The 21,878-nt window shown below is 42.6% G+C and overlaps 1 protein-coding gene across 3 annotated transcripts in view; it reads left to right on the top strand.

Moving 5' to 3' along the window:
- Positions 1–7,843: 7,843 nt before the first annotated feature.
- The window catches only part of FBN3 (fibrillin 3), a 117,124-nt gene continuing 103,089 nt past the window's right edge, over positions 7,844–21,878 (top strand). Inside the window, exons 1-2 of one of the 3 annotated variants that reach the window (XM_083811440.1) lie at positions 7,844–8,074; positions 11,045–11,347. In XM_083811440.1, the coding sequence (XP_083667566.1) occupies positions 11,178–11,347 (170 nt within the window). In that variant the 5' untranslated portion in view covers positions 7,844–8,074; positions 11,045–11,177. Of the gene's footprint in view, positions 8,160–8,239; positions 9,252–11,044; positions 11,348–21,878 lie in introns of those variants that run through there. The other 2 variants (XM_083811438.1, XM_083811439.1) reach the window with 2 other exon arrangements.

Below are 21,878 nucleotides of genomic sequence, written 5' to 3'. Positions count from 1 at the left end.
CCCCTCCTCTCATAAGTCCTGCTCTAGACCTTCTACCTTACTTGGAGGAGATCTTAATGAGAATCTTTTTTTTTTTTCAGAGAAAAACAAACTTGCTTTTGTGAGGGATTGAGAGGCCTCGCAGAAGGATCTAAATATACTGGAGCAGTAGACAATCAACAACAGCATGAAGTTCAACAAAGGTAAATGACTGTACTATAGGTTTGGCGGGGATAGAGTTAATTTTCTTTATAGTATCTGGTATGGTGCAATGCCAGCAAGTCAAAAGAGGCAATTCTCCTGCTACACGTAGCACTGGTGTTGCCTCACCTTGAGTATTTTGAGTAGCTCTGGGCTCCACAAAAAGGATGTTAAGGTACTCAAAAACATCCGGAGGAGGGCAAAAAGGCTGGTAAAAGGGCTGGAAGGCATGGCCTCTGAGGAGAGGCTGAGGACACTTGGGTTGTTTAGTTTGGAGTAAAAGAGAATGTGTGGCAGTGAAATTTCTGGCCTGAATTATTTAGAATGTCAGATAAGATGATAAAACTCTTTTGATGTTAAATACCTGATGACAATCTGAAGTGAATGAAATATTTATTGTTGTAGGATGATTTCCCTAAAGAAACCTTTGTCTGAATTTGTTCCTCACACTTTTTAAATTCTTCACATGGTGTTGATAGCTTCCACTTTTGATGTCAATTTGTTTGAGATGAAATTGGACAAGAAGTTTCTGGAAATTCCCTGCATTTATTTTTTATTCCTATTCACTCCAGAAGCATGTTTCAAAGGAAGATGGCATCATACCCACGTTTGGGGGCATGACACCTGAAGCACAAAGAGATGACTTAATTATCTCTCAGCAGATCTGAAGAAAGATGGAACTTGTCTTTTGAGCACTGCCTTGAGCCCACATAAATCACTTACATTGTAGAACACCCAGGAACAGCATCAAAAACATGTTGTCTATGTAATACCAAGGTTATGTGGGACTTGTGCTCCTGCAGCACGTCAAGAAAAATTTTGTTGTGGGGAAAAAGAAAAAAAAGTAATTTAAGTGTCTGTAATGGCTGCGAGCAGCACATGCCCCTTTGCTGTGTGTCTGCCCCCATGCCACCTGCCCAGACTATCAGACATTCTGCTAACTTGCCGGGTTTATTTGGACTTGGCTTCCTGCACACACTATTGTATGTCTTCTGCTGTGCCAGTGCCTGAACTTCAGGATTACTGGTTTGTACTGCCAAAAACCCAGCCTGGAAGATAACACTAGAGCTTGCAGTAAAGCACATTCAGGGCACATGTCTTTCCCTTCCATTACCTAGCAGATCTGAGACTGGCCTATTTCTGAACAAGTCTTGTTCTTTGAGGAACATGTCTCTGGACATACTCTGCAGCTCTGGACTAGCTAGTCCAGAGCACTGCAGGTTGTTCTGGACCCGAGGGACATCTACCTGCCTTTCAGGAGGAGTCCAGGTGCCACAGCTCCATCCAGAACAGAGCATCATCAACTCCCTATCAAGAAGAAGTGGAGACTAGTAACCTGTACACAAACACAGCTATCTGGCTTCTTAGAATCCTTTTTATGACCCCCTCCATCCTCACTATCTGAGCAGCTGGTTGTAGCGATCACAGCACTACCTGCTGGCAGCATCCCATGCCCCGGCATTGCAAAGCTCTCAGGTAGTGCAGGTTTATCATACGCACTTCATTGCATCCTGCTCAGACCATTATACACCATATCCCTTAAATAAAATCTCTGATTTCTTAGAGATTTCAAGGCTAGAGCGAGCAGCTGTGGGCCTGCCAGGACACAGCCTTGCAGGGATCTTGGAGCAGCAGTATAAATCTCATATTCCCTGACCTCAGTTCACAGCAAGAATCTGAATACAAGAGCCTGATTTTGATTTTTTTAGATGACTTCATGCTTAAGAACTGTTGCTGTCCTGACAGCAATTGTGTCATCCTGCAAGAAGCAACATGTACTAATTTTAGATTACCCTCACTGAAGTCAAAAATAGAAAAGTTAAAGCAACCTTAACTCGGCTTTGTTAGGCTTTGTTACATGTTTTTGACAGTCACTGATATGACTGAAGGCATCATCTGTTACACATTCATGCAGAAATACAGGAGAGAAGTGTAATAATGTGTAACATCAGGACTGACAATGGTGAAAGAGACAGAAAAAAGCAAGTTCCCTTCTCTCACTATACTTCTTTTTACAAGATCCTGATACCATGTATTGCCCAGAGAAAGAGCCAAAAGGTAGCCAAGTCAGGCATTAAAAAGAAAATGGGGTTCACAACCTTGTAGGTAACCTTAAACATTCTCCCTTATGGATTTTAATGATTATAGTGACACAAACAAATGATGATCTCATGTCATTTTTTGATTAGACTGTTGCATGCAGTGCACATGATACCTAGTGCTCACCAAAATTAGGAGAAGTGATCTTCTTCTCTTCCCTGTTGGATGGTTATATGCATTGTTTTTTGCCCACAGTCAGTCTAAGACCAAAAGAGACATGGCAAAAATTCCTGGCCAAATGCAGTGAAAAACTTATAAATCTTTTTTGAGGTTGTCAAATATTTTTGAGAGATGATTATTTACAAATATTTCATTAATTGTAAAATTGTATGTTGTACTTTTTCCTATCAAACCAGAATTTTAGGAACTTCAGTAAATAAATATATATATAATATAATGATTAAAAAAAAATCCAAAACCCAAAGTTCAAAGTTTAATATCATATTATATGTTTATGTCAAGCTAAAAATGTGTTGATTTTTCATACATCAAATTGCCCTTAATGACTCTCTTTCCCTTCCCTTATTTCTTTCAGTTTGTTCAGTGTAGAAACAAGCAAACAAAACCAATTACTTGTACAGCACTATTCTAATGAATAGAATTAATAATAATAATCAATAAAAAGCATTTTATATTATGCTTTACCTTTTAAAACTTGAAAATTTCACACTTAGTGTCTCTGCCTGACAGCCATGTGAACTAACGCAAGACGTTATCCTGTTTTACATGGAGGCATTTTAAACAGTGCAGCTGACAGGAAAAAAAAAATATTTGCTTATTTTGAGACATATTTTACATCCTCCTGGAAGGAACGTCAAGGCACATGCAAGACAAAGAGGTGATCCAAGATAGCCTTCACCAAGGGCAAATGGTACCTGACCACCCTGGTGGCCTTCTATGATGGAGTGACTGCATAAGTTGACAAGGAAAGACCGACCAATGTAATCTCCTTGGACTTCTGTAAGGCCTTGCTCTGCCCTTGTGAGGTCCCACGTGGAGTGCTGCATCCAGGTTTGGGGCCACCAGGACAAGAAGGATGTGGGGCTGTTAGAGTGGGTCCAGAGGAGAGTCAAAGATGATCAAGGGGCTGGAGCACCTCTCCTGAGAAGAAAGGCTGAGAGAGCTGGGGATGTTCAGCCTGGAGAAGGGAAGGCTACAGGGAGACCTCATTGCAACCTTTCAGTACTTAAAGGGGACTTATAAAAAAGATGGAGAGCGACTCTTTGTTCTATCAGATATTGACAGGACAGAGGGGAATGTTTTTAACCTAAAAGAGGGGAGATTTAGATTGGATGCTAGGAGGAAACTCATCCCTCAGAGGATGGTGGGGCACTGGAACAGGTTGCCCAGAGGTTGTGGATGCCCCATCCCTGGAGCTGTTCAAGACCAGGTTGGATGAGGCCCTGAGCAACCTGATCTAGTGGGTGGCATCCCTGCCTATGGCAGAGGGTTGGAACTGGATGATCTTTGAGTTCCCTTCTAACTCAAGCCACTCATTGATTCTGTGATCATTTCTGCAAAGGAAACCTACTTGTTCTGTGCTAGGCCTCTAAAAACAAGGGACTCCAAATCATAAAACTATGAAACTATCAGTTTAAGTGGTGCATCTGTCACTTCACAGAAGCTTGGTGGCAGGGGCAGAGATTACAATGTTCTTCAGACCTGTATTCACAGATTTAGCAATGGTACAAACCTTGGTTCCATGATCTCTCACCTCTTGCTAACAAACTTTCTGAATTTGCTACCTCTACATAAAACTTACAATGAGTAAATTTTCGCTCACCTGTGATTTGCTTTACTGATATTTATGTAAGAATAAAAGGTGTTTCACCATGGACAAATTTAGAATCTTCATTTCATAAGACAGCAGTCCTCATTCTGCTTAAAATTATACTAATCAAATGAGATGTCTGTACAGCTTCATGTGAGGCATAGCAGTAGATTAATGACTTAATTTACAGATTAATAGCTGATTTCCATGTATGACATACAAATAGGTAAAACAGATGGCAGTTTGCAGTATATTAATATAAAAAGCATGTTTACCTCTTTAGTTGTTCACTTGGGCTTTATTATTATTTATTATTTATTTATATTTATTATAAATATTATATATTTTGGGGTTTAATGTCCTTCTAATATCAAAGCACTCAGATTCACAGGTAGCTGAGATGGAAAAAAAAAATAAACATTTGGAAACAGTATAGATCAGATTAGTTTATAATCAAATGATCTGAGTACATTTCTTGCAATATGACAATTGACTGTTACCACATATATCAGGAATGCAGTGTTGGGCTTTATATTTTACTTTGATTAGGTGATGAAAAATGGCAGAAAAATAACCTTCCAAGATATTTTACAGTCCATCTGTATGCATATATACTTACTGAGTTATGCAGGCTCTGCACCAGCACAACTGTCTCCGAGTCTTAAGCAATGTCTCAGACGGCACTCACTCTGAAAAACAGGCCAGAAAGCCCATGTTTAATTGCACAGTTAAGTAGAAAGAGACAGATATGACACAAAACAATCTATTAAAAGGTGATCTATAGCAATTGGTTTGGGTGTAAGGTAGAGAGATTAAGTAACATTTCAGAGAAAAGGACATGGACATCATATGTACTGACAGCTCTACCATTGCCCACACGAGGAACTCCTGGAGAGCTTCACATGATGAGACCCAGAGCACTCACATCAAGTCATTAGCATCCTAAAAAGGTACCATGAACATCTGAATACTGAACCAGGAATGTTTTCTTTTTCTTCAAGGCAACAGAAATGCAATAATCTTTATTAGACAAATTATACAGCCAGAAAATGAAAGTTTGGGTACTAAGAGTTTTCTTTGGGCATGATTTGGAATCCACAAAGGCCAAGCTAATAAAATTCCCCAACTTAATTATATTATTCAGTTAGGCAGCCTTAGTTAAAATAGTGGCTACTGTACTTGTCCTATAGCAAACTTTGCTAAAGATAGATCTGTTATGTTGTTGATACTCATCTGTCTACAGATCTTTATTCCTACAAATACAGATTCTCCATATGGCTTTTTAAAACTACACTGGGACATATATTTTTTTTATATGAATATCTAGGGCAATTTTCTGTGGGCTGGCTGGGAGTACATTTTGCCATCCTACTGCTCCTTCCACTTCAGAGTTTCTCCCTGGCAGTTTTGTGGACCATGAAACAATTTAGCTGAGAAATATCAGCTGGTCCACCACTTCCACAGGCACGAGTGGGCTCACTGCTAGTTCTTGTTTTGCAGGGGGCAGATATACACCCCAATATTGCCTGAAGTAAAGATGACTTTCTTCCAACTTCAGACCTGCTCTGAATTTATATTGGACACAAGCATTAGAGGTAGATAACATGCTTAGGTATTCATTTGCCTTCTCTATACCTCAGAGCAGGTAGACCCAGGAACATTTTGGGTGAATGTATTATTGTGCACAAAAACAATACCAAAATACCCAGCCACCCAAGGGGAAAGCAGCTGGAGAGCTGGAGAAATTATACAAATGTTAGTAACTCCGTGTGGCCAGCAACAATGATGTGACAGTGGGGAAATAAAGAACTGGTTGGAGGCTTGAATGAGACTTTGAAAGAGATCTTGCTGCAACGTCTGAATCCTGGGACTTGATGTGCCTTAATCAGATACAGCTGTGCTGAAAAGCCTCAGTCTAGAAAATAAAGGAGGAGCTAAAAGCATCATGTTCATAGAGATTTGCATATGTTGAACGGATTAAAATGCTGCTTAACCATTCAATAGGGAATGTAGAAAAAAAGTGTATTTCCCTCGCGTGCCAGTCATTTGCAGGGTTGTGTTCAACTGCAGCCCCTCAGAGAGAGGTTTTAGAGAGAGGAAAGCAAATGAACCTGGGAAATGTTAATTAAATGCGTTCTCTGAGATCAGTTACATGTGAATTAACAGAGGAAATGGATTGAGCAGGACCATGCCAGAGGTGAGGCACAGGATAGCATCTATTCTAAGCATAAAGAACAGTCTTCAGAAGCCCAGATACACCAGACTGTAGACCCAAATAAAATTTATCTGGCATTACAAGTGCATTCCAAAAGTAAAGATCTGTGGTTGATTTTGCACCTAAAAAAGGAAACAAGAACACTTCTTCGTTTATGCAGTATCACCTTTTGGACACTTACTTTTAAAAATATGTGATGGTCAAAAGCCATAGACTTTCCAGAGTTCCTGAAAATATAACAAAGACCCTGTGTGTATTTTTATGTGCCAGAATACCTTTAATTATCTACTGATCACGTAAACATTGTAATGAATACAATGTAGGAGTTAACATGCTTTGAACTAGACAAGGCTGACAAAGGGAATCTTTTGCATCAACAGTTGTACCCTCCAACTTGCCGTGCCTTTGAGAGAGAGAAAAAATGGTATTTTCTTATACTTCCATTGCTGTGTTGCTCTGTATGAGCAGTTCAGCCATTCTTAATCAGGTGAAATTCACATTTATTTTAACATAAATAGGCACTGCAGGGTCGGGCCCAGGAAATAGTTTATATATCTTGTTGAGCTGTAAAAAACACTACAGACTTGTTGACAGAACTGCATTCCTTGAAATGCTTCGTTATTGGCTGCTTGTAAAATCGAGGTCTGCTTTTTCCCTGTTAGTCTCCACAAGTTTGTTGTTAATTAGGCTGAGCATCACTCTGACTTCTATAAAGCTAGTAGGGGGTTAATTAGGAAAAGCAAAAAGAACAAAGAAGGCAGTGAAGACGCCTCAAAGAGAAGCAGGAGAAGAGATGACAATCTCCCTGGGAGCTTGGGGCTTGCCTTGGAATTTCTGCACCTCTGTAAACTGAATTGTGAGCTGTATCTGAACCCTCAGCTGCTGAGTGTAAAAAGGTAACTGAGCCCTGAGCCAGATGGTAGGACAATAAGGAAGCTTCCTCACGTTGCTGGTGTGTTGGGCACAGCCTTTTAGGGTCCATTTGGTTCAGACCCTTATCCGAACATCTTTGACCTGAAAAGCAACTTGATTTGGGCTTTCCCAGGAGACTCCTAAGCAAGAGGCAGAGAAAGAAAAAAAAAAAAAAGTATTGCATGGAACAAAAGAGCAGAATTAGTCTCACAGCTGGCATTCAAAGGTCATCATAGAATTATTAATTTATTTAATTAGTGAAAATGCTTGTAACGTCAAAGATTTCCTCTTTTGGAGCCCAGGTAACTTTTGAGTGTAAAGGTCCTGGGCTGGGTCACTTAACCTTCAGGTTACCTGTGTTTGCTTAATTGTTTCACATCAGCTGTGCTGAGTAAAAGAAAGTGATCAGCAAGAAAAGTACCTTTTACTTGAAAGTCTTTTTTTTTTTCCTGCTACTGTTGACACACAATCACTTTTCTAAAAAAGAGATGAGGAATCACCCCCAAATTGAAAATGGATTATTTTTCATCAGATCTTTTGATGTGAAGTCACTGTTACTAATGCCCTTCTGCCTCCTGCAGCTCCAGCCTAAATTTGGGACGAGCAGTCACTGCATCCAGCTGAACTGAAAGTGCTCCCTAATTAACTGAGCTGAGCGAGTCCTCCACTCACAAGGAATGGCTAGGTGATAATCATGTCTGCACTCAAACGTCTCTTGCTAAACCCAACCTCTCCCCCCGCCCCAGTCCCTCCTTGAAGTTAAAAACTTTTGGCTCAAGAATGCGGTAGGGTTGTCCCTTGCTACTCCCACTCCTCCTGCACCCCTTCCTCCACCGCAAGGCCCTCCCCCTGTCCAATTTGGATTAGGCTGTACCTTTTCTTCTCTTCCTTCAAGGGTGAGGGTTTTATTCCCTTCTTTTCTGCCCAGATCTCCACTAAACAAAGGAGCTCTGGGTACATCACCAATTCCAGGACGTAAAGGTATTTAAAAAGTTTCGGACTAAATCCAATCCTGCATAGCTAGGATCGGTTTTCTTTCTCTCTATCTGTAATTGATGTTGTAATTCTTTGTCTGCCTAATTGTATCTTTTTTTAAGTTTTATGCATTTTTTATTAATTTAATTTGCAAACTCAAAGGCATGGTTTTGAAAAGTCTTTCCTGAGTCCTTCCAAACTTGCAGATCAGTTTTAAATCTGATTTAGTGATTGGCTCTCTCCTTGCTTTGTCAGTGTAGTTCTTACAAGTGGTGTTGGATGGAATTTCTCAAAGCTGAAAATAATTTTTGAGCCTTTTTAACTCTCTTTTGATGGTGTAAATGACTTTTCCATACTCTCTTAGTAAGACTTTTGTTAATGCTCTCATAGTACGTGCCTGTGTATCGATCATTTGTCTTGCTTCTGATTTCTCTGTGAGGAAATGGATAAATCTGGAGTTTCTTCAGCTTAAATTTCTGCATGAAGGCTGGAAATCTCTGGAAGTGTAAAACTTTCAGCTTTTAATGACTTCGCTTCCATTCGTGAGCTACCTTGAGAACTCTGGGAGGAAAGGAAATGCTCTCCCTTTTGTCTAGCTGAAGGTAATCATATTCCAGCCTTCAGCAGACAGGCATGTGCAGCAAAGTAGCAGCAGAGCTTGCAAGGCTGCTGCAGGAAAGGCAGTTTCTTTGTCTCTGCCTCTGCTCCCAGCCCTGCCTTTTCCTTCCCACTCTGTCTTTCTCATTCACTGCATTTGAAATATTAGAGCCTGAAAAATGCATGCCCTCAAGAGCTGAGAGATTCCCAGCTGGGACACCGCTCTGGAGTTGTGAGGAATTTCTTTTTGTTGTTGTTCAGACGCATTTTCTGCCTTGTCTGGGCTGATTTTGCCTGCTTTGGGGCTGGGCTGGAACTGGAAAGTGCTGCTGTGGGAAAGCAAGGGGGACAGTTAGGGGAGGCTCAGGGGCCCTGTCCCTCCCAGCAGGAGCGGACTTAAAGCCTGTGCCTCTCTCAGAAGCAGCAGATATTTCCACTCTGGGTGGAGAGGGGAGACCTGTGAGGATTCCTCCCTGAAGGAGCAAACTTTGGGGTCTTGAGGTGAGAGATGCTTTCTAACCCTCCCCCGACCAGAAGAAGCAAGGAAGGGACCCCAACTCCGATGCGTGGGGGTGGGCAAGGGAGGAGCTGAAGGGTCACTTGCACACGCCAGTGCAGGGCTGGGGGATTTGGAGAATGGGAGGGGTGATGGGGGCTAGGGGGAGCAATAAGAGGGCACAGGATCAGGGGGTGCAGTCTGGGGAGAACGTTCCTTGGTGATCCGTTTTTCAGTCTTTTCACTGAGCTTTCTCATAGCCTCCCTGGTTTCCCCCTCTGAGCCCAGCCTCACAGCACTGCCTGTTCCTGGCACCCTCTGCCCATATTTGCACCCTCACCCCAAGCCTGGGGCCATGCTCCTCGTCACTGAGGAAGACCCCAGTCCTGATTGCACTCCTCCTCCTCGGTCTGTGTTGTGCCAGGATCTGTGCCCTTTACCTGGGTCTATTTTCCTTTTGCCCTCAGTGCTACATCAGACCCAGAATGACCACAAGGACTAAAATTAAGCTGCTCCAGAGACTGCTTTGGGTGCCTTGCCCATAGTACTCCGTGGCATGAGCTGGCCCTCAGCTTCTCCTGAGGGCTCAGCTCCTGGGCTCTGCACATATTGGCCCAGGACAGGGTCCAGAGCCTGTCCGCAGATCCCTCTCCCCCATGTTACTGCCCCCAAAGGAGGGAGAACGGCTCTCATCTTTTGTCCCAGGAAGGGGTCTTGTTCATCAAGACTGATCCACGTGGGCTTGCTTAGGGCAGAAAATCTCTGGGGACTGAGAAACTGCCCTGGTGTGTTTCAGGGCAACAGCCTGGACCTGGTCTTTGTCTCCCTATGGTCTGGCTCATGGGCTCTGTTGCTGGCGTGCAGCCCGGGAGAGCTGGCAATGCTGTGCTCATCCCAAGCTGTGTCCATAACCACAGGTGTCTGCCTCCTTTGGCCCACTCCCTGCTCTCTGAAGAAGTTTTGGACCCCATACCATCCCGCTCCCTGTGGCCTGTCATTCCCAGCTGCCTGGCCCAGCTAAGGGTCTCTGCTCCTACATACCTCCCAGCACACCCAGCTCTCCACCTCGTCCCTTCACCCTCCTCCTCTACTCTGTTCCTTCATCCTCCACAGAAACCACACTTAGCTTAATGAACCATGTCTTCATCCTGTAGCCCCACCTCACAGTCTTCCATCTTGAACACGCGACCCTTTTGCCTACCTCAATACTGGCATATATACTCTTCTGATGTGTTTTCTAGCAATTCCTCTGACTGCTTGAAGTACCAGGTATCTGGGAGGTTGTTTTCAAGCAACTAATCTCTGTCACATATCCAGCCTGGCTTGAATACAATACAATTTTGCAGAGCTATGGGACCTGGGAAGATGGTCCATAAATAGGATCCACCCTTCCCTGAAGTGCTAGTCTCCTCTTGCTTGATAGCCCTGCATCTCGTGTTGCTCCTCTGAACCTAGGTACCATGCCAAGTTCGGTATCATGACCCACTACACGCAGGGCACTCTTCATTCCTTCCCCAGGAAGGCAGGAAAATTGAATACAAGAGCAGAGCTGTAGCCCTTGGAGATCTTTTGGTTTCTGTCTCTTGGGAAAGGAAGGCTTTGGCGATGATGTGGTGCAGAATGACAGTGTGAGCATGTTGGCTGCATGCACAAGGAGCCAAACTCAGTGTGACTGTATGATCTCACTGTATTAACTTTGGGGGGGGACAGCCTGGGGTGAACAATCATTTTAAAAGTATGGAAGCCCTTAAGAACACTTGTTTGTCTTTCTCTCTCTTTCCTCTGTCTTTGCTTCTAGAAAGGGAACAGCAGAAAGGCACCTTGGCACTTAGGGGCTGCTGCCAAAACCCATCCTCCACCAAGGCAGCAGGGACCCTCCAGCTGGAAGAAGCTTTCGGGGCATCCAGGGGAATCGTGGAATCCGTGCCATCATGGGGGTATTATGGCTGGCCAGGTTCATGCTGGGATGTACAGCGGTTTTGTATGTGGAACAAACCCAGGGTCAATATGAAGGGGACTTGCAGACAGACAGATTTGCAGGCTATGAGGAAAGACAGCCAGCAAACAGAGTGAGAAGAAGAGGCCAAGACACTTTACGAGGGTATGTTTAATATTCATTTCTATTTTACAAAGCAGAACTTTGTTTGTTATTATAGCACATAGAGACATGCCTACAGAATTGCCTTTTCTATTTTTCATTGAGTTTAGGAAGGAATCTGCTCTGCAGACCCAGGGTAGGAGGAAAACTCTTACCACAGGAGACAGCCAAGCAGGCAGAGAACCCAGACTCCTCCTGTGTGAACAGAGTGCTGTGCACTGGGCTCTGCAGCTTTGATCAGTGGATCACAGTACTACAGGGGCTCGCACCAGGACTGTGAGGAGCCATTCACATCCTGCCTGCTGGTGGGAAGGATCCTGGACATTTGCCTGGAGCAATGGCTTTGGCTGGGATTTCCACTGTCACTAGCGGGGATGCTGTCAGCTTGGGTTTCAAACCTGTTGTCACTCGTCTCTCTGCTACCAATTGATGCTCTGGGCTGTACTGAGAGATTATTGCCTCTGATGACTGCTTTTACATAATGGTTGTTCTCTCGATCGTTGCTCATGGGCAGGCGTCCATACTCAGTCCTCTGTTGCGGAGTTGTGGCTTGTGGTCTCATCCATAGCCAAATCAGTGTGAGAACTGGACTTGTGAGGGCTTTCCACCTGAGGAGGGATACAGGGCTCAGCTAGAGAATACTGGAGCTTGTGCTGGAGCTCAGCTGTGTTTGTGTGTTCTCAAGATGGTTCCTGGCCCCAGCACTGATTCTGAGTTATTTTAAGTCTGCCTGGCTGTAGTTCTTGGAAAGTGTTCCTGTGTCCGTGGGCAGAATCAGAGCAGAACGTGATACACGCGCAAAGCCTGGGCTGTGCCAGAGTCCTCCAGCACTTGCTGGAGAATGCTTTTTGAATGGGATGGAGCACCACACTTTCAGCCGAGACAGACAAACATGTATGTGTGGGCTGAAGCTGGAACATAGAACCTGGCAGTAGAGCTGCCATGGGCAGGGCCGTGGTGCTGGCATCATTTGCTCTTTGAATTCAAAAATGCACAGCCAATTGTTTCTGCTATGGTGGATTTAGAAAAGATGGACAGCAGCTGCCCTGGGACTTGTTCTTCTCAAAACTAGTTACCAAAAGCAGCCATTAGCTCATTCACAGGGCAGGACCACCCTATGTCTCTTCCATTATAACCCACAAGTACTTTTGCTGTGATTCTTTCAAGTATCTTTGTGGATGTAGTCCATTTATCCCCCTGGAAAAAAACTTTCCAAATCTTTGTGATTAAAAGGATGATGGACATTTCTTACAAAGGATGGGGTGACTGTCTGCCGGATCCAGAAACTCTTGTTCAGTCTGGCAGCCCAGGGCAATATGTGATTGATCACTATGTTCATAATGGGAATAGAAAAGAATGGAGGTCCCTGGAATCCAGTGATCTATGAAACTTGGTGACCTAGGTGACCAGATACTGTTTTCAAAAATAGCTTACAGATTAAGTTCTTTTTGACTTTTGGGAATCTGAAGGGTCCAAATCCCACAAATGCTTTAAAAACGAAGCCCAAGCTCCCAAGTTAGAAAACTTTTCTCTAATTTAAAGCCTCAGACATGAGCTATCATTTAAGTAAAGTAATACCAAATTATGAGTTGTGTAAGCAACTAAAGGCCACACAGTAAATTTGAGGTAGGCTCGGAATTAGGCCTGAAGTGTTGGTCTCCCAGTCCTCTGCTGAGAGCTAAGGACCACACTGCTACCTCTCTCCTTTTGTCTTCTGCTTTTTTAATGCCCTCTGAAACAATTGATGTAGGAAGAGAAAAGGCCCCACTGGGATAAGTGCAAGGTCTGTTTAGGGAAATCTGTGCAACTATAAATTAAGATAACTGAAGATTCATTGTTTCCCAGCCCTTGGGAGAGCAGTCTTTTTGCAAGGGAGAGGATCGTGGTGGACAATGGAAGGAAAGCTGGCAAAACTCAGAGTGGCTGGAGCTTTTGCCTCAGGCAATTCCCATGCTCTGTGTCAAGTGACTCTGACAGTCTCCTTGGATTTGTGTTGAAATCTCTCCTTCAGGATTTCTAGCCCTTCAGCAATTGCTCTGCTTAAAATCTCCCTCTCTCTGTCTCTGATAAACCACTTGAGATGAGAAATCTATTGAAGAATATTTAAAGCAGTGTTCTACTGGTCCGAGAAGGCAGCTACAGATGTCACCATCTGCACTGTTGTAGATGGGGCTGTCAGCTACTGAAAGCCATCCCCTGAAGAGTCCCAGACCCAGTAACTTTTGTTGTAGATTCCCCAGACTGTCCTAGTCCCTCATCCTGCTCTGCCTAGAAACAGCTTTAGAGAGTGGCAGTTGTGGATAAACATCTTCCCTGACCTGTTTTTTGCTGCTTTAAGGTATCAGGATTTGTTGCTGCTGTAAAATATAACCAAAGGTTATAAGCAAAGGCTATCTGCATCTTACACATTACTTAGCTTTTTCTTCATGCCTAGAGCTTTGACCGTATTAAGATGGTTGGGTTGGCTACAACTACTTCAAAGCAGGTTGTAGCTGGGTGGGGGTCGGTGTCTTTTCCCAAGCAACAGAAAAAGAGGAAGTGGCCTCAAGTTGCACCAGGGAAGGTTTAGGTTGGATATTAGGAAAAAAATCTTCACTGAAAGGGTTGCGCGGTATTGGAACAGGCTGCCCAGGGATGTGGTTGATTCACTGTCTCTGGAGGTATTCAAAAGATGTGTAGATGTGCTGCTTCAGGACATGGTTGGCAGCACTAGGCTAACAGTTGGACTTGATGATCTTAGAGGTCTTTTCCAACTTAAATGATTCTGTGATTTATTCTTCTTTGTCCCGCCTTTTCTCCGGAATGGATGGAACCATAGATTCTTTCCATCTCTACGTTTTATTATATTTAAGTTTGGGCAAGGAAATAGAATCATACCTGAACTGTGTGGAGGGGTGTTACCCAACTGTCTTCCACCTCCTTCCAGCTTGCTACACAGTGAAGTGTTAACCAACTCTGGAAGAATCAAATACACAAGAATTTATTTGGTGCTCTTTCCTACTTCTGCACATAGCACAGCTGCCTACTCTACAAATAACTCCCTAAGTTTTTCCCTGAAAAGCCCTGAGTAAGCCCAGGCAGCGGTTGATATCTGCTCTCCTTTGGTGTCCAGTGACTTTTTGTGAACCCTTAGTCAATTAGTATTAATAGAAATACACAGAATCATTTGATATCATAGAGCTTGTAGTGAGAAACGGTTCTCTAAAAACTCCTGTGTGACTGACACAAGCTCTCCTTGTATGAGGATAGTTATAGATATATTGTTAGTAAGCAAATCAGTGAGTTCCTTTTGGTAAAAAGAGGCATCATCAGCAATGTAGGAGGAAAGATTGTATATGGTTCTGTTGGATAACATTACTTTGAATGTTTCTCCGTTCCCAACCCAGTCTTCCTTAGTAAAGAGAAAGTATGATATAAATGCAAAGCATGAAAAAAATGCAAAATAAATGAGCATGTTATTCACCAATGCCTTTACAAATAATAACTAATAAAGTAATGTGGAGCAATAAGTCACAGCCAAAGCCATGATTTAATCTATCCTTAAACCCATTAAAGTAGAGGCAATTTAAAATGACTGTCTCCTGAAAGAAACAGCGCTAACAAACCCATTTATGAGGCAAGATTTGAATGGGATTATTAGTTTAATGAACTATTGAACAGTTTCCAAGAGAAAGAATGTGTTTAACAAAGGGGAAAGAAAAGATGATTAGTCTGCAGCCAGCTGAGCTGTTTGCTGGCAGTATGATTTCCTGTAGGTTCATGGCTGTCTGTTTTTTTCAAGTCAGAATAAAAGCTCAGCTATAGCTTGACTTTAAACAGAACTAATTATGTCAAGCCCATTAATTAGCAAATGGCCACTGCAATTGAGAAGATAGATGAGGAGATAATGTTTGGGAAAGACGGACGTACATCATACCTCTTCCATTGCTATGATTTATGCAAGAAGATGGAGAAATGTCTAAATGAATTGTTGGATATAGCAAATATGAGTTCACAAGCTGCTCTGCCATAGATTTCTGACACCTTAATTTCCACTTGATGTTGGGGAATGGAGAGGAAGGGCACATTGTGACTGCAAAGGACAGGAAGAATTGCTGGGATGTAGATAAACTTTCTGTGCATCCGTAAGCTTGGAAGCTCAGGTGCAGTGGAGAGGGAAAGCTATGGGCTATGGTTCTGGGCTGTACAGCACCAATTTAAATTGGAGCTGACACTGTGATGATGTTTATTGTCAAGGGAAGCTTGGGCACAGCAGAGACTAGCTTCACCACTTTTCCAATTCACTCTGAGATATGCATAGAGAAAGATGATTTCCAGCATCATTTTAATGACTTTATTCCTGGTCTTGCAGTTCAACAAGCATCTTAGTACAGTAATTATTAGCTATTATCAGCTTTTTTGTCCCTGTGTGACGGGATCTTACCCTCACACCGCTTACGCCCTTGTGTTAGTGTTGGCACTGCTTTCCTGAATTGCTTTTCTGACCTGGATTGCTGCCTGAGTGCTTGTGGAAAGGATGATGCAGCACTGGAGTGAGAAGCCAGGAATGGGGAGAGGACAGGGCTGTCACATTCAGGGGCAAAACCAGTCAGTTTGCATCGACCTGAAGTCCTGGTAGAAGCAGAGTACAGTGAAACCACCTTCAAATCCCATGTGTTTCCTGGTGTTTGCTGTTCCTGTAAATGCAGATTAACTCTCCTAATTACTTAGCAGCAGTATCAGTCTCTGGGATTTGTGTTTCCGTATACAGATGCTCTGCGTGACAAACAACAGATTTTTTTTTTTCACCAGCAGCAATTGTAATTTTCTCCACGCTGTCTCTTTAGGTTTATTGTAAACATGCCTTTAAAAAGAGCTGATGCCCAAAACAAAACTAGTTTGGTCAGAAGTTTCATGATTCAGGGCATGATTCTGCCTCTGATAAGGTCAAGGATAATTTTTAATTTTTGTTATAATTTTTTATTTCATTAAAAGGAATAAAGCTTAAGCAAATCTTTCCTGCAGTGTTACCATCCCAGCTGCTACTGTAAGTTTAGTGAGAGGTATTGGTTTCCCCAAAGTGCGATTGTCAGAGTCCTTTCAATGCAGAAGCTCAGCTTGACTCCTTTAAAAAAAAAAAAAAATCAATTTCTTGATTTCAAAGTTGCCGAAAATTCCCTTGATAATGAAGTGCTCTTTAGAGAAAGAACCAAGGTGCTTCTAAAAGTCACTGGAAGCTAAAATGTCCCACTTCTTAATTTAATCTTCCAGTTTAGGCAACCAGACTCACACTTACTGCGTGGAGAGATTGCGAAAAAGACACTGAACTAGGGCAATCTAAATACTTTAAAAAGAAAATTTGTGGGGTATGTAACCAACTCCACTGACAGACAGAAACTACACATGTGCACTTGAAGAGAAACAACAGGACTACAGTACTTACTAAAAATCATTGCCTGAAAAGAACTGGGCTGCTTATGGTTGCCCACATGTCAAATGCTGTTTTTCTTACAAGGCCTTGAAGTGCATGCCCTTAGGACTGTCCAATTCCAAGGATTCTGTTTTGGGACATCTCCACTTAACAACAATCATAGAATATCCTGAGTTGGAAGGGACCCATAAGGATCATTGAGTCCAACTCCTGGCACCACACGTCTACCCCAAAATTCAGACCATATAATGAGGACGAACATGACAGGGAAGAGCAGGGCTAGACTCTGGCAAAGTTTTCTTGCCTTCTCCCACCATACTCCTGCCATGGGGAGAATGTGGGTCTTTGGGCTCCAAGGCCTGCAACCCCCCCCAAAGATCAGGTTGCCCAGGGCCTCATCTCCAGGATGGGGCATCCAAAACATCTCTGGGCAACCTGTTCCAGTGCCTCACCACCCTCTGAGGGATGAATTTCCTCCTTACATCCAATCTAAATCTCCCAGCTTTCAGTTTAAAACTGTCACCTCTTGTCCTGTCATTGTCTGACTGAGCAAAAAGTCGCTCTCCATCTTTTTTTAATGAGATCCCTCTAAGTATTGAAAAGCTGCGGTATAGTCAGCCTGTAGCCTTCCCTTCTTCAGGCTAAACATCCTCAGCTTTCTCAGCCTGCATTCATAGGAGGGGTGCTCCAGCCCTCTGATGATCTTCGTGGCCCTCCTCTGGACTCGCTCTAACAGATCCACATCCTTCTCCTACTGAGGGCCCAAGACCTGGGTGCAGCACTCCAGGTGGGGCCTCATAAGGGCAGAGCAGAGGGGCACGATCACTTCCCTGCACCTACTGGCCACTCATCTGTTGATGCAGACCAGGATGAAGTTGGCCTTTTGGGCTCCAGGCACCCACTGCTGGCTCATGTTGAGCTTTTCGTCCACCAGAACCCCCAAGTCCTTCTCTGCAGGGCTGCTCTCAATGAGTTCTTCATCCAGTCCGTACTCATGTCTGGGATTGCCCCGGCCCAGGTGCAGCACCTTGCACTTGGATTTGTTGTACTTCACACATGTAAACTTTGAGATTTAGTCATAAAGCCGAAGTTCAACCAACAGAAGGAACAAAATTAAGGCAACAGCTGGAGACTTCTGACTTAGGACTCTCATTCCTAAATTTTCCTTGTCTTAATTTATATTACTAAATAGTTGATCTTGGACTTCTTGTCTAGGCTGGTTTTTCTTCTTACTGGCGGGAAACATAAAGGCAAGTGTTGGCATGGCAAAGAGATTGTCTGGCATAGAGTTTAATAGGTTATAGGGGTTTGTTTGGAATTTTTAAGAAATGGATTTGAAGTTCAATTTGTTTCAGAGTTTTAAGGGAAAAAAAAGATGGAAGAGTTGGTAACTCTGCTTTCCAAATTAAAGTGTTATGCAGTTCCTGGAAATCAATTGCATTTTTAGTTTATTTCAATGGAAAGTCTTCCCTGTGGTTCTTTGCTGATATATAGGATTTAAACATAAATATACTCAAAAAAGAGAAGACTTTCCTTACCATCCTTCATACCAAATGCATGAAGATCTGAATAAAGGGAAATAATAGACTTACTGACAAAGAAAAGATATATAACAAAAGATTTTATAGACACACAGTGCTTAAAAAAGATTGTAAACATTACTAGGCTTGAACTTGGCATTAAGCAAAATAGACTGAATCCAAAACCCATACAGTCTTCAATAGGCTTCCCTTGCATTTTTCTTCTTTAGTTTTATGAAACTGAAAAATAATCACGCATCTTTCAAAAATTATTTTCATTTCTATTCATATTTTTTGATAAACCTGATATTGAGACAGGGTTGTCTTTCTGAAACGCAAAAGATTCCTGAAAGTCTTGGATAGCCTGGCTTGTACTGAAAGCACAACAATTGGTATCTAACCATAGTGCTCGTTAAATAAACGAGATGACTAATAATAATATATATTTTTTTTTGATGTTAGGACGTTTACATCAAAATAGAGGTGCCAACAGCCAAAGGAAAGGTTTTGACAGCCTAAGATAACTCAATAAAAAACAAAATCTTTCATTTTGGCTCAGTTTGTCCATTTCCTGGTCCACAACTGAGATAACGTTTTAAAGAAAAATTGAGACTTAGGGATTTTTGGCAGGGGAGAGGGAGCAATTTTTGATGTAATTATTTCATAAGCAAAATAAACCTTGTATTCTCTAGTTCTAAGTAAGGTAAAAAGAAAACAGATGTGTATTAATATGAGCATGGTTCTGCTCTCTCGCAAAGTGCCTTTTCTCTCCTCTGTATATCCTGTCTATTTAAGCTCATAGATCTCAAGAGGAAATACCTACTAACGAATAACACAGGGGAGCCAACCCTTAACTGACACCACTGGTGTCTGGGGACTCTTGCGAAATTCCCTCTTCATGATCTGCTGTTGCGGTGACTTAGTTGAGGTTACTGCTGTGTACCAGAAATGGCCAAAATGCAGCTCATAAACGCATCAGTGCATGATGACCGTGCATGTGTGCAATGTTATAGTTGTTCCAAGGATGGGTGTATCCTGCAGTCTGCTTCACATGGCTTGGGTCACCTAAGCTCGAGCAGAAATTTGTTGTAAGCATAAGGATTTATTTTGATGTGAGCTAGTCACCTCACTGGCAGCCAGGCAACATCCTCAGCCCGGTTTTCCCTCTCTGTAAGTGTGTGTCCAGAGTCCCTGTGTGACCATGTGTCTGGGAGGGTTCCCGAAACACTTCTTGACCTCCAGCAGACTTGGTGTTGTGCCCACTGCCCTGGGGAGCCTGTTTGCTCAGGAGGAAGCTATGTGCCAGTTCACATCACTTTTTGAGTAGTGGGATTGAGGTTTTAGGGACTGAAGTAGGGGCAGCTCCATGAGACAGGGAAAGTAGAGGGTCTGGTAGCAGAATTGTGAGAAACATCACAAGTCTGGGACTTCGATGAGATCAGAGAAGAATGTTTCTGTTGCCAATATGATAATCCCCTATTTGAGTAAGTCCAACATGTGGTCATTTGTCTGCCTTTACTGTCTTGGTCCATGTTTTTCACCCTGTTGCAGAGAAGTTTGGTGATTGTGCCAGACAAAGCATGAAGCAGCCTCATCCTGGGCTCATCTCAGCAGCACACTGGCTGTCATAGTTTGGGTATTACTGAGAGCCTTAGGAAAGTGATCTGTAGGTCATCTCAGCAAACAACTTCAAGATGTTCTGAATTCTAAGTCCTTTTGTACTCACAGTCTTACCCAGCAAAATAGCTGTTGCCAGTTCTAAGGTGTGTAACTTCTGCTGGTATTAACAGAAAGTTAGCATCGCTGCACCTTTAAAAGTGCTTTCTTAGAACCAAATGTAATTGAAATCTTTGGGACAAGCTAATTCCTAAAAGCTAAACGTATGTTGTGCTGCTTTACAGAACAAGAGAATGACTTCTGTGGTGGGAGAAATTAAGCAATTCCTTTTCAGGACTGAGTCATTAAACTTAAATTAACAGGAGGTTGCCTGGCGTACTTCTCCTGTGTATTTATTGCTGATACAAGAAGCTGGCTTCTCTAGGGGTATTGCTCTACTTTCTTGTTTGCAAATTATTTAGCAAACTATCCATCACAAGAGCACGTATAGGCCTGGGGAAGTACACAAATATACAGATAGCCCAATCCTGGAACTGTAAAGCTGATAAACCACTGAAAGGAATAATTGCAATACATTTGAGGAAATGCATAAGTCAAGAAATAGAGGGACGCAAATATGCTCCTCTACAGGCCAGTGATCCAAAAGTCAACATTGTTTAAAATCTGTTCTCACACCATGACACAATCCCAAATCCCTGTGGATGGCAAGATACGTGGACAAAAACCACTATCACATTTGGCAGTAATTATTGTCCCCCGAGTGATCTCCACTGAGACTAAGGGTGACTGATTCCTGCAGTGGTGTTCCCCAGTTATTGTGTGAGATGGTCCCTGGAGCCTAACAAAAAATCAGGCTAAGATCAAAACCAAAAAGAATATTCAATAATAGGAAAAAAATCTAGCTTGGGTAGAGAAGCAAGATCATCTTCCCTGGAAAAGCCACATGCTTCAGTCCCGTCAGACTAGAGAATGTAGTGGTAATGTTCATACAAATTAATCTTATTTGACTTAGCACAGGCATGAACTTCACGATAAGAGAATAAGCTGCAAGGGCAAATAATCTAAAAATATTTTCCATGTCTCATCTCTAAAATATGTCTTCTGTGGATAGCAGACACACCTTTTTTCTGCAGTATCAAATCAAAAATCCTGACTATTCTGGAACTAGCTAAATCGTCACTGAGTTGGTGAGTTTACAGCAAAGGGTAACACTAAATGGTTTGCCACTTATGCTGCTTTAGATTTCCCCAATGTACATTCCTAAAACTGAACAAGCATTAGAGCTTTGAGAATTGGACAAATCTCTATTGTTGCTGAATAGTTTGATTTCCCCATAAATCAGAATATCATAGACTATCCCGAGTTGGAAAGGACCCACAAGGACCATTGAGTCCTACTCCTAATATTCCTTATCTGAAACTTGAAAGACATTAAAAAAAAAAAAGGGACAGGAAAGGCAGTAACTATCAGCAAAACCTCCTTCTTGTAACACTAAGGGGCCTTCGTTCATCCCATGTAAGATGTCAGAATTGCTTCACCCCCAAATGGATTTACGTGTCTCTCAAGATACTCAGAGAATACAGAGAGAACAGAAGGAAAACTAAGACTGAGCAAACTTAATGAGATCCTAAAATTAGGAGATTGTGCTCTAGCAGGAGAGGGTGTATTTAGCACTTTTTCATCTGCATGTACTAGGCATGGTATAATTGGAGAATATAATTCCCATGGGGCCTGAGCAAATTATGGAAGCTAAACACCCAAAAGTGTGTGTAAGAGCATATCTTCACTGGGGGAGGAACGGGACATTTGCCAGTAGTGGCAAATGACAGCTTCTTGCCTTTCAAAAAACTCCATTGGGAAAAAAATAATAAAATAAAATAAAGAACATTTCTGGAAGTAAGCATGGGACCTCAGAGACTGGCAGATGAGGGTGGGGAACATCTTGGGAATCTCCTGTTCACCTAGGTCATCTCTGCTAGGGACACCA

Source organism: Anser anser, assembly GCF_964211835.1.
Source record: "Anser anser genome assembly, chromosome: 25".
In the NCBI taxonomy this organism is placed as follows: Eukaryota; Metazoa; Chordata; class Aves; order Anseriformes; family Anatidae; genus Anser; species Anser anser.
The sequence above is the reverse complement of the archived record's forward strand: the minus strand, read 5'-3'. Positions and strand labels throughout refer to the sequence as shown.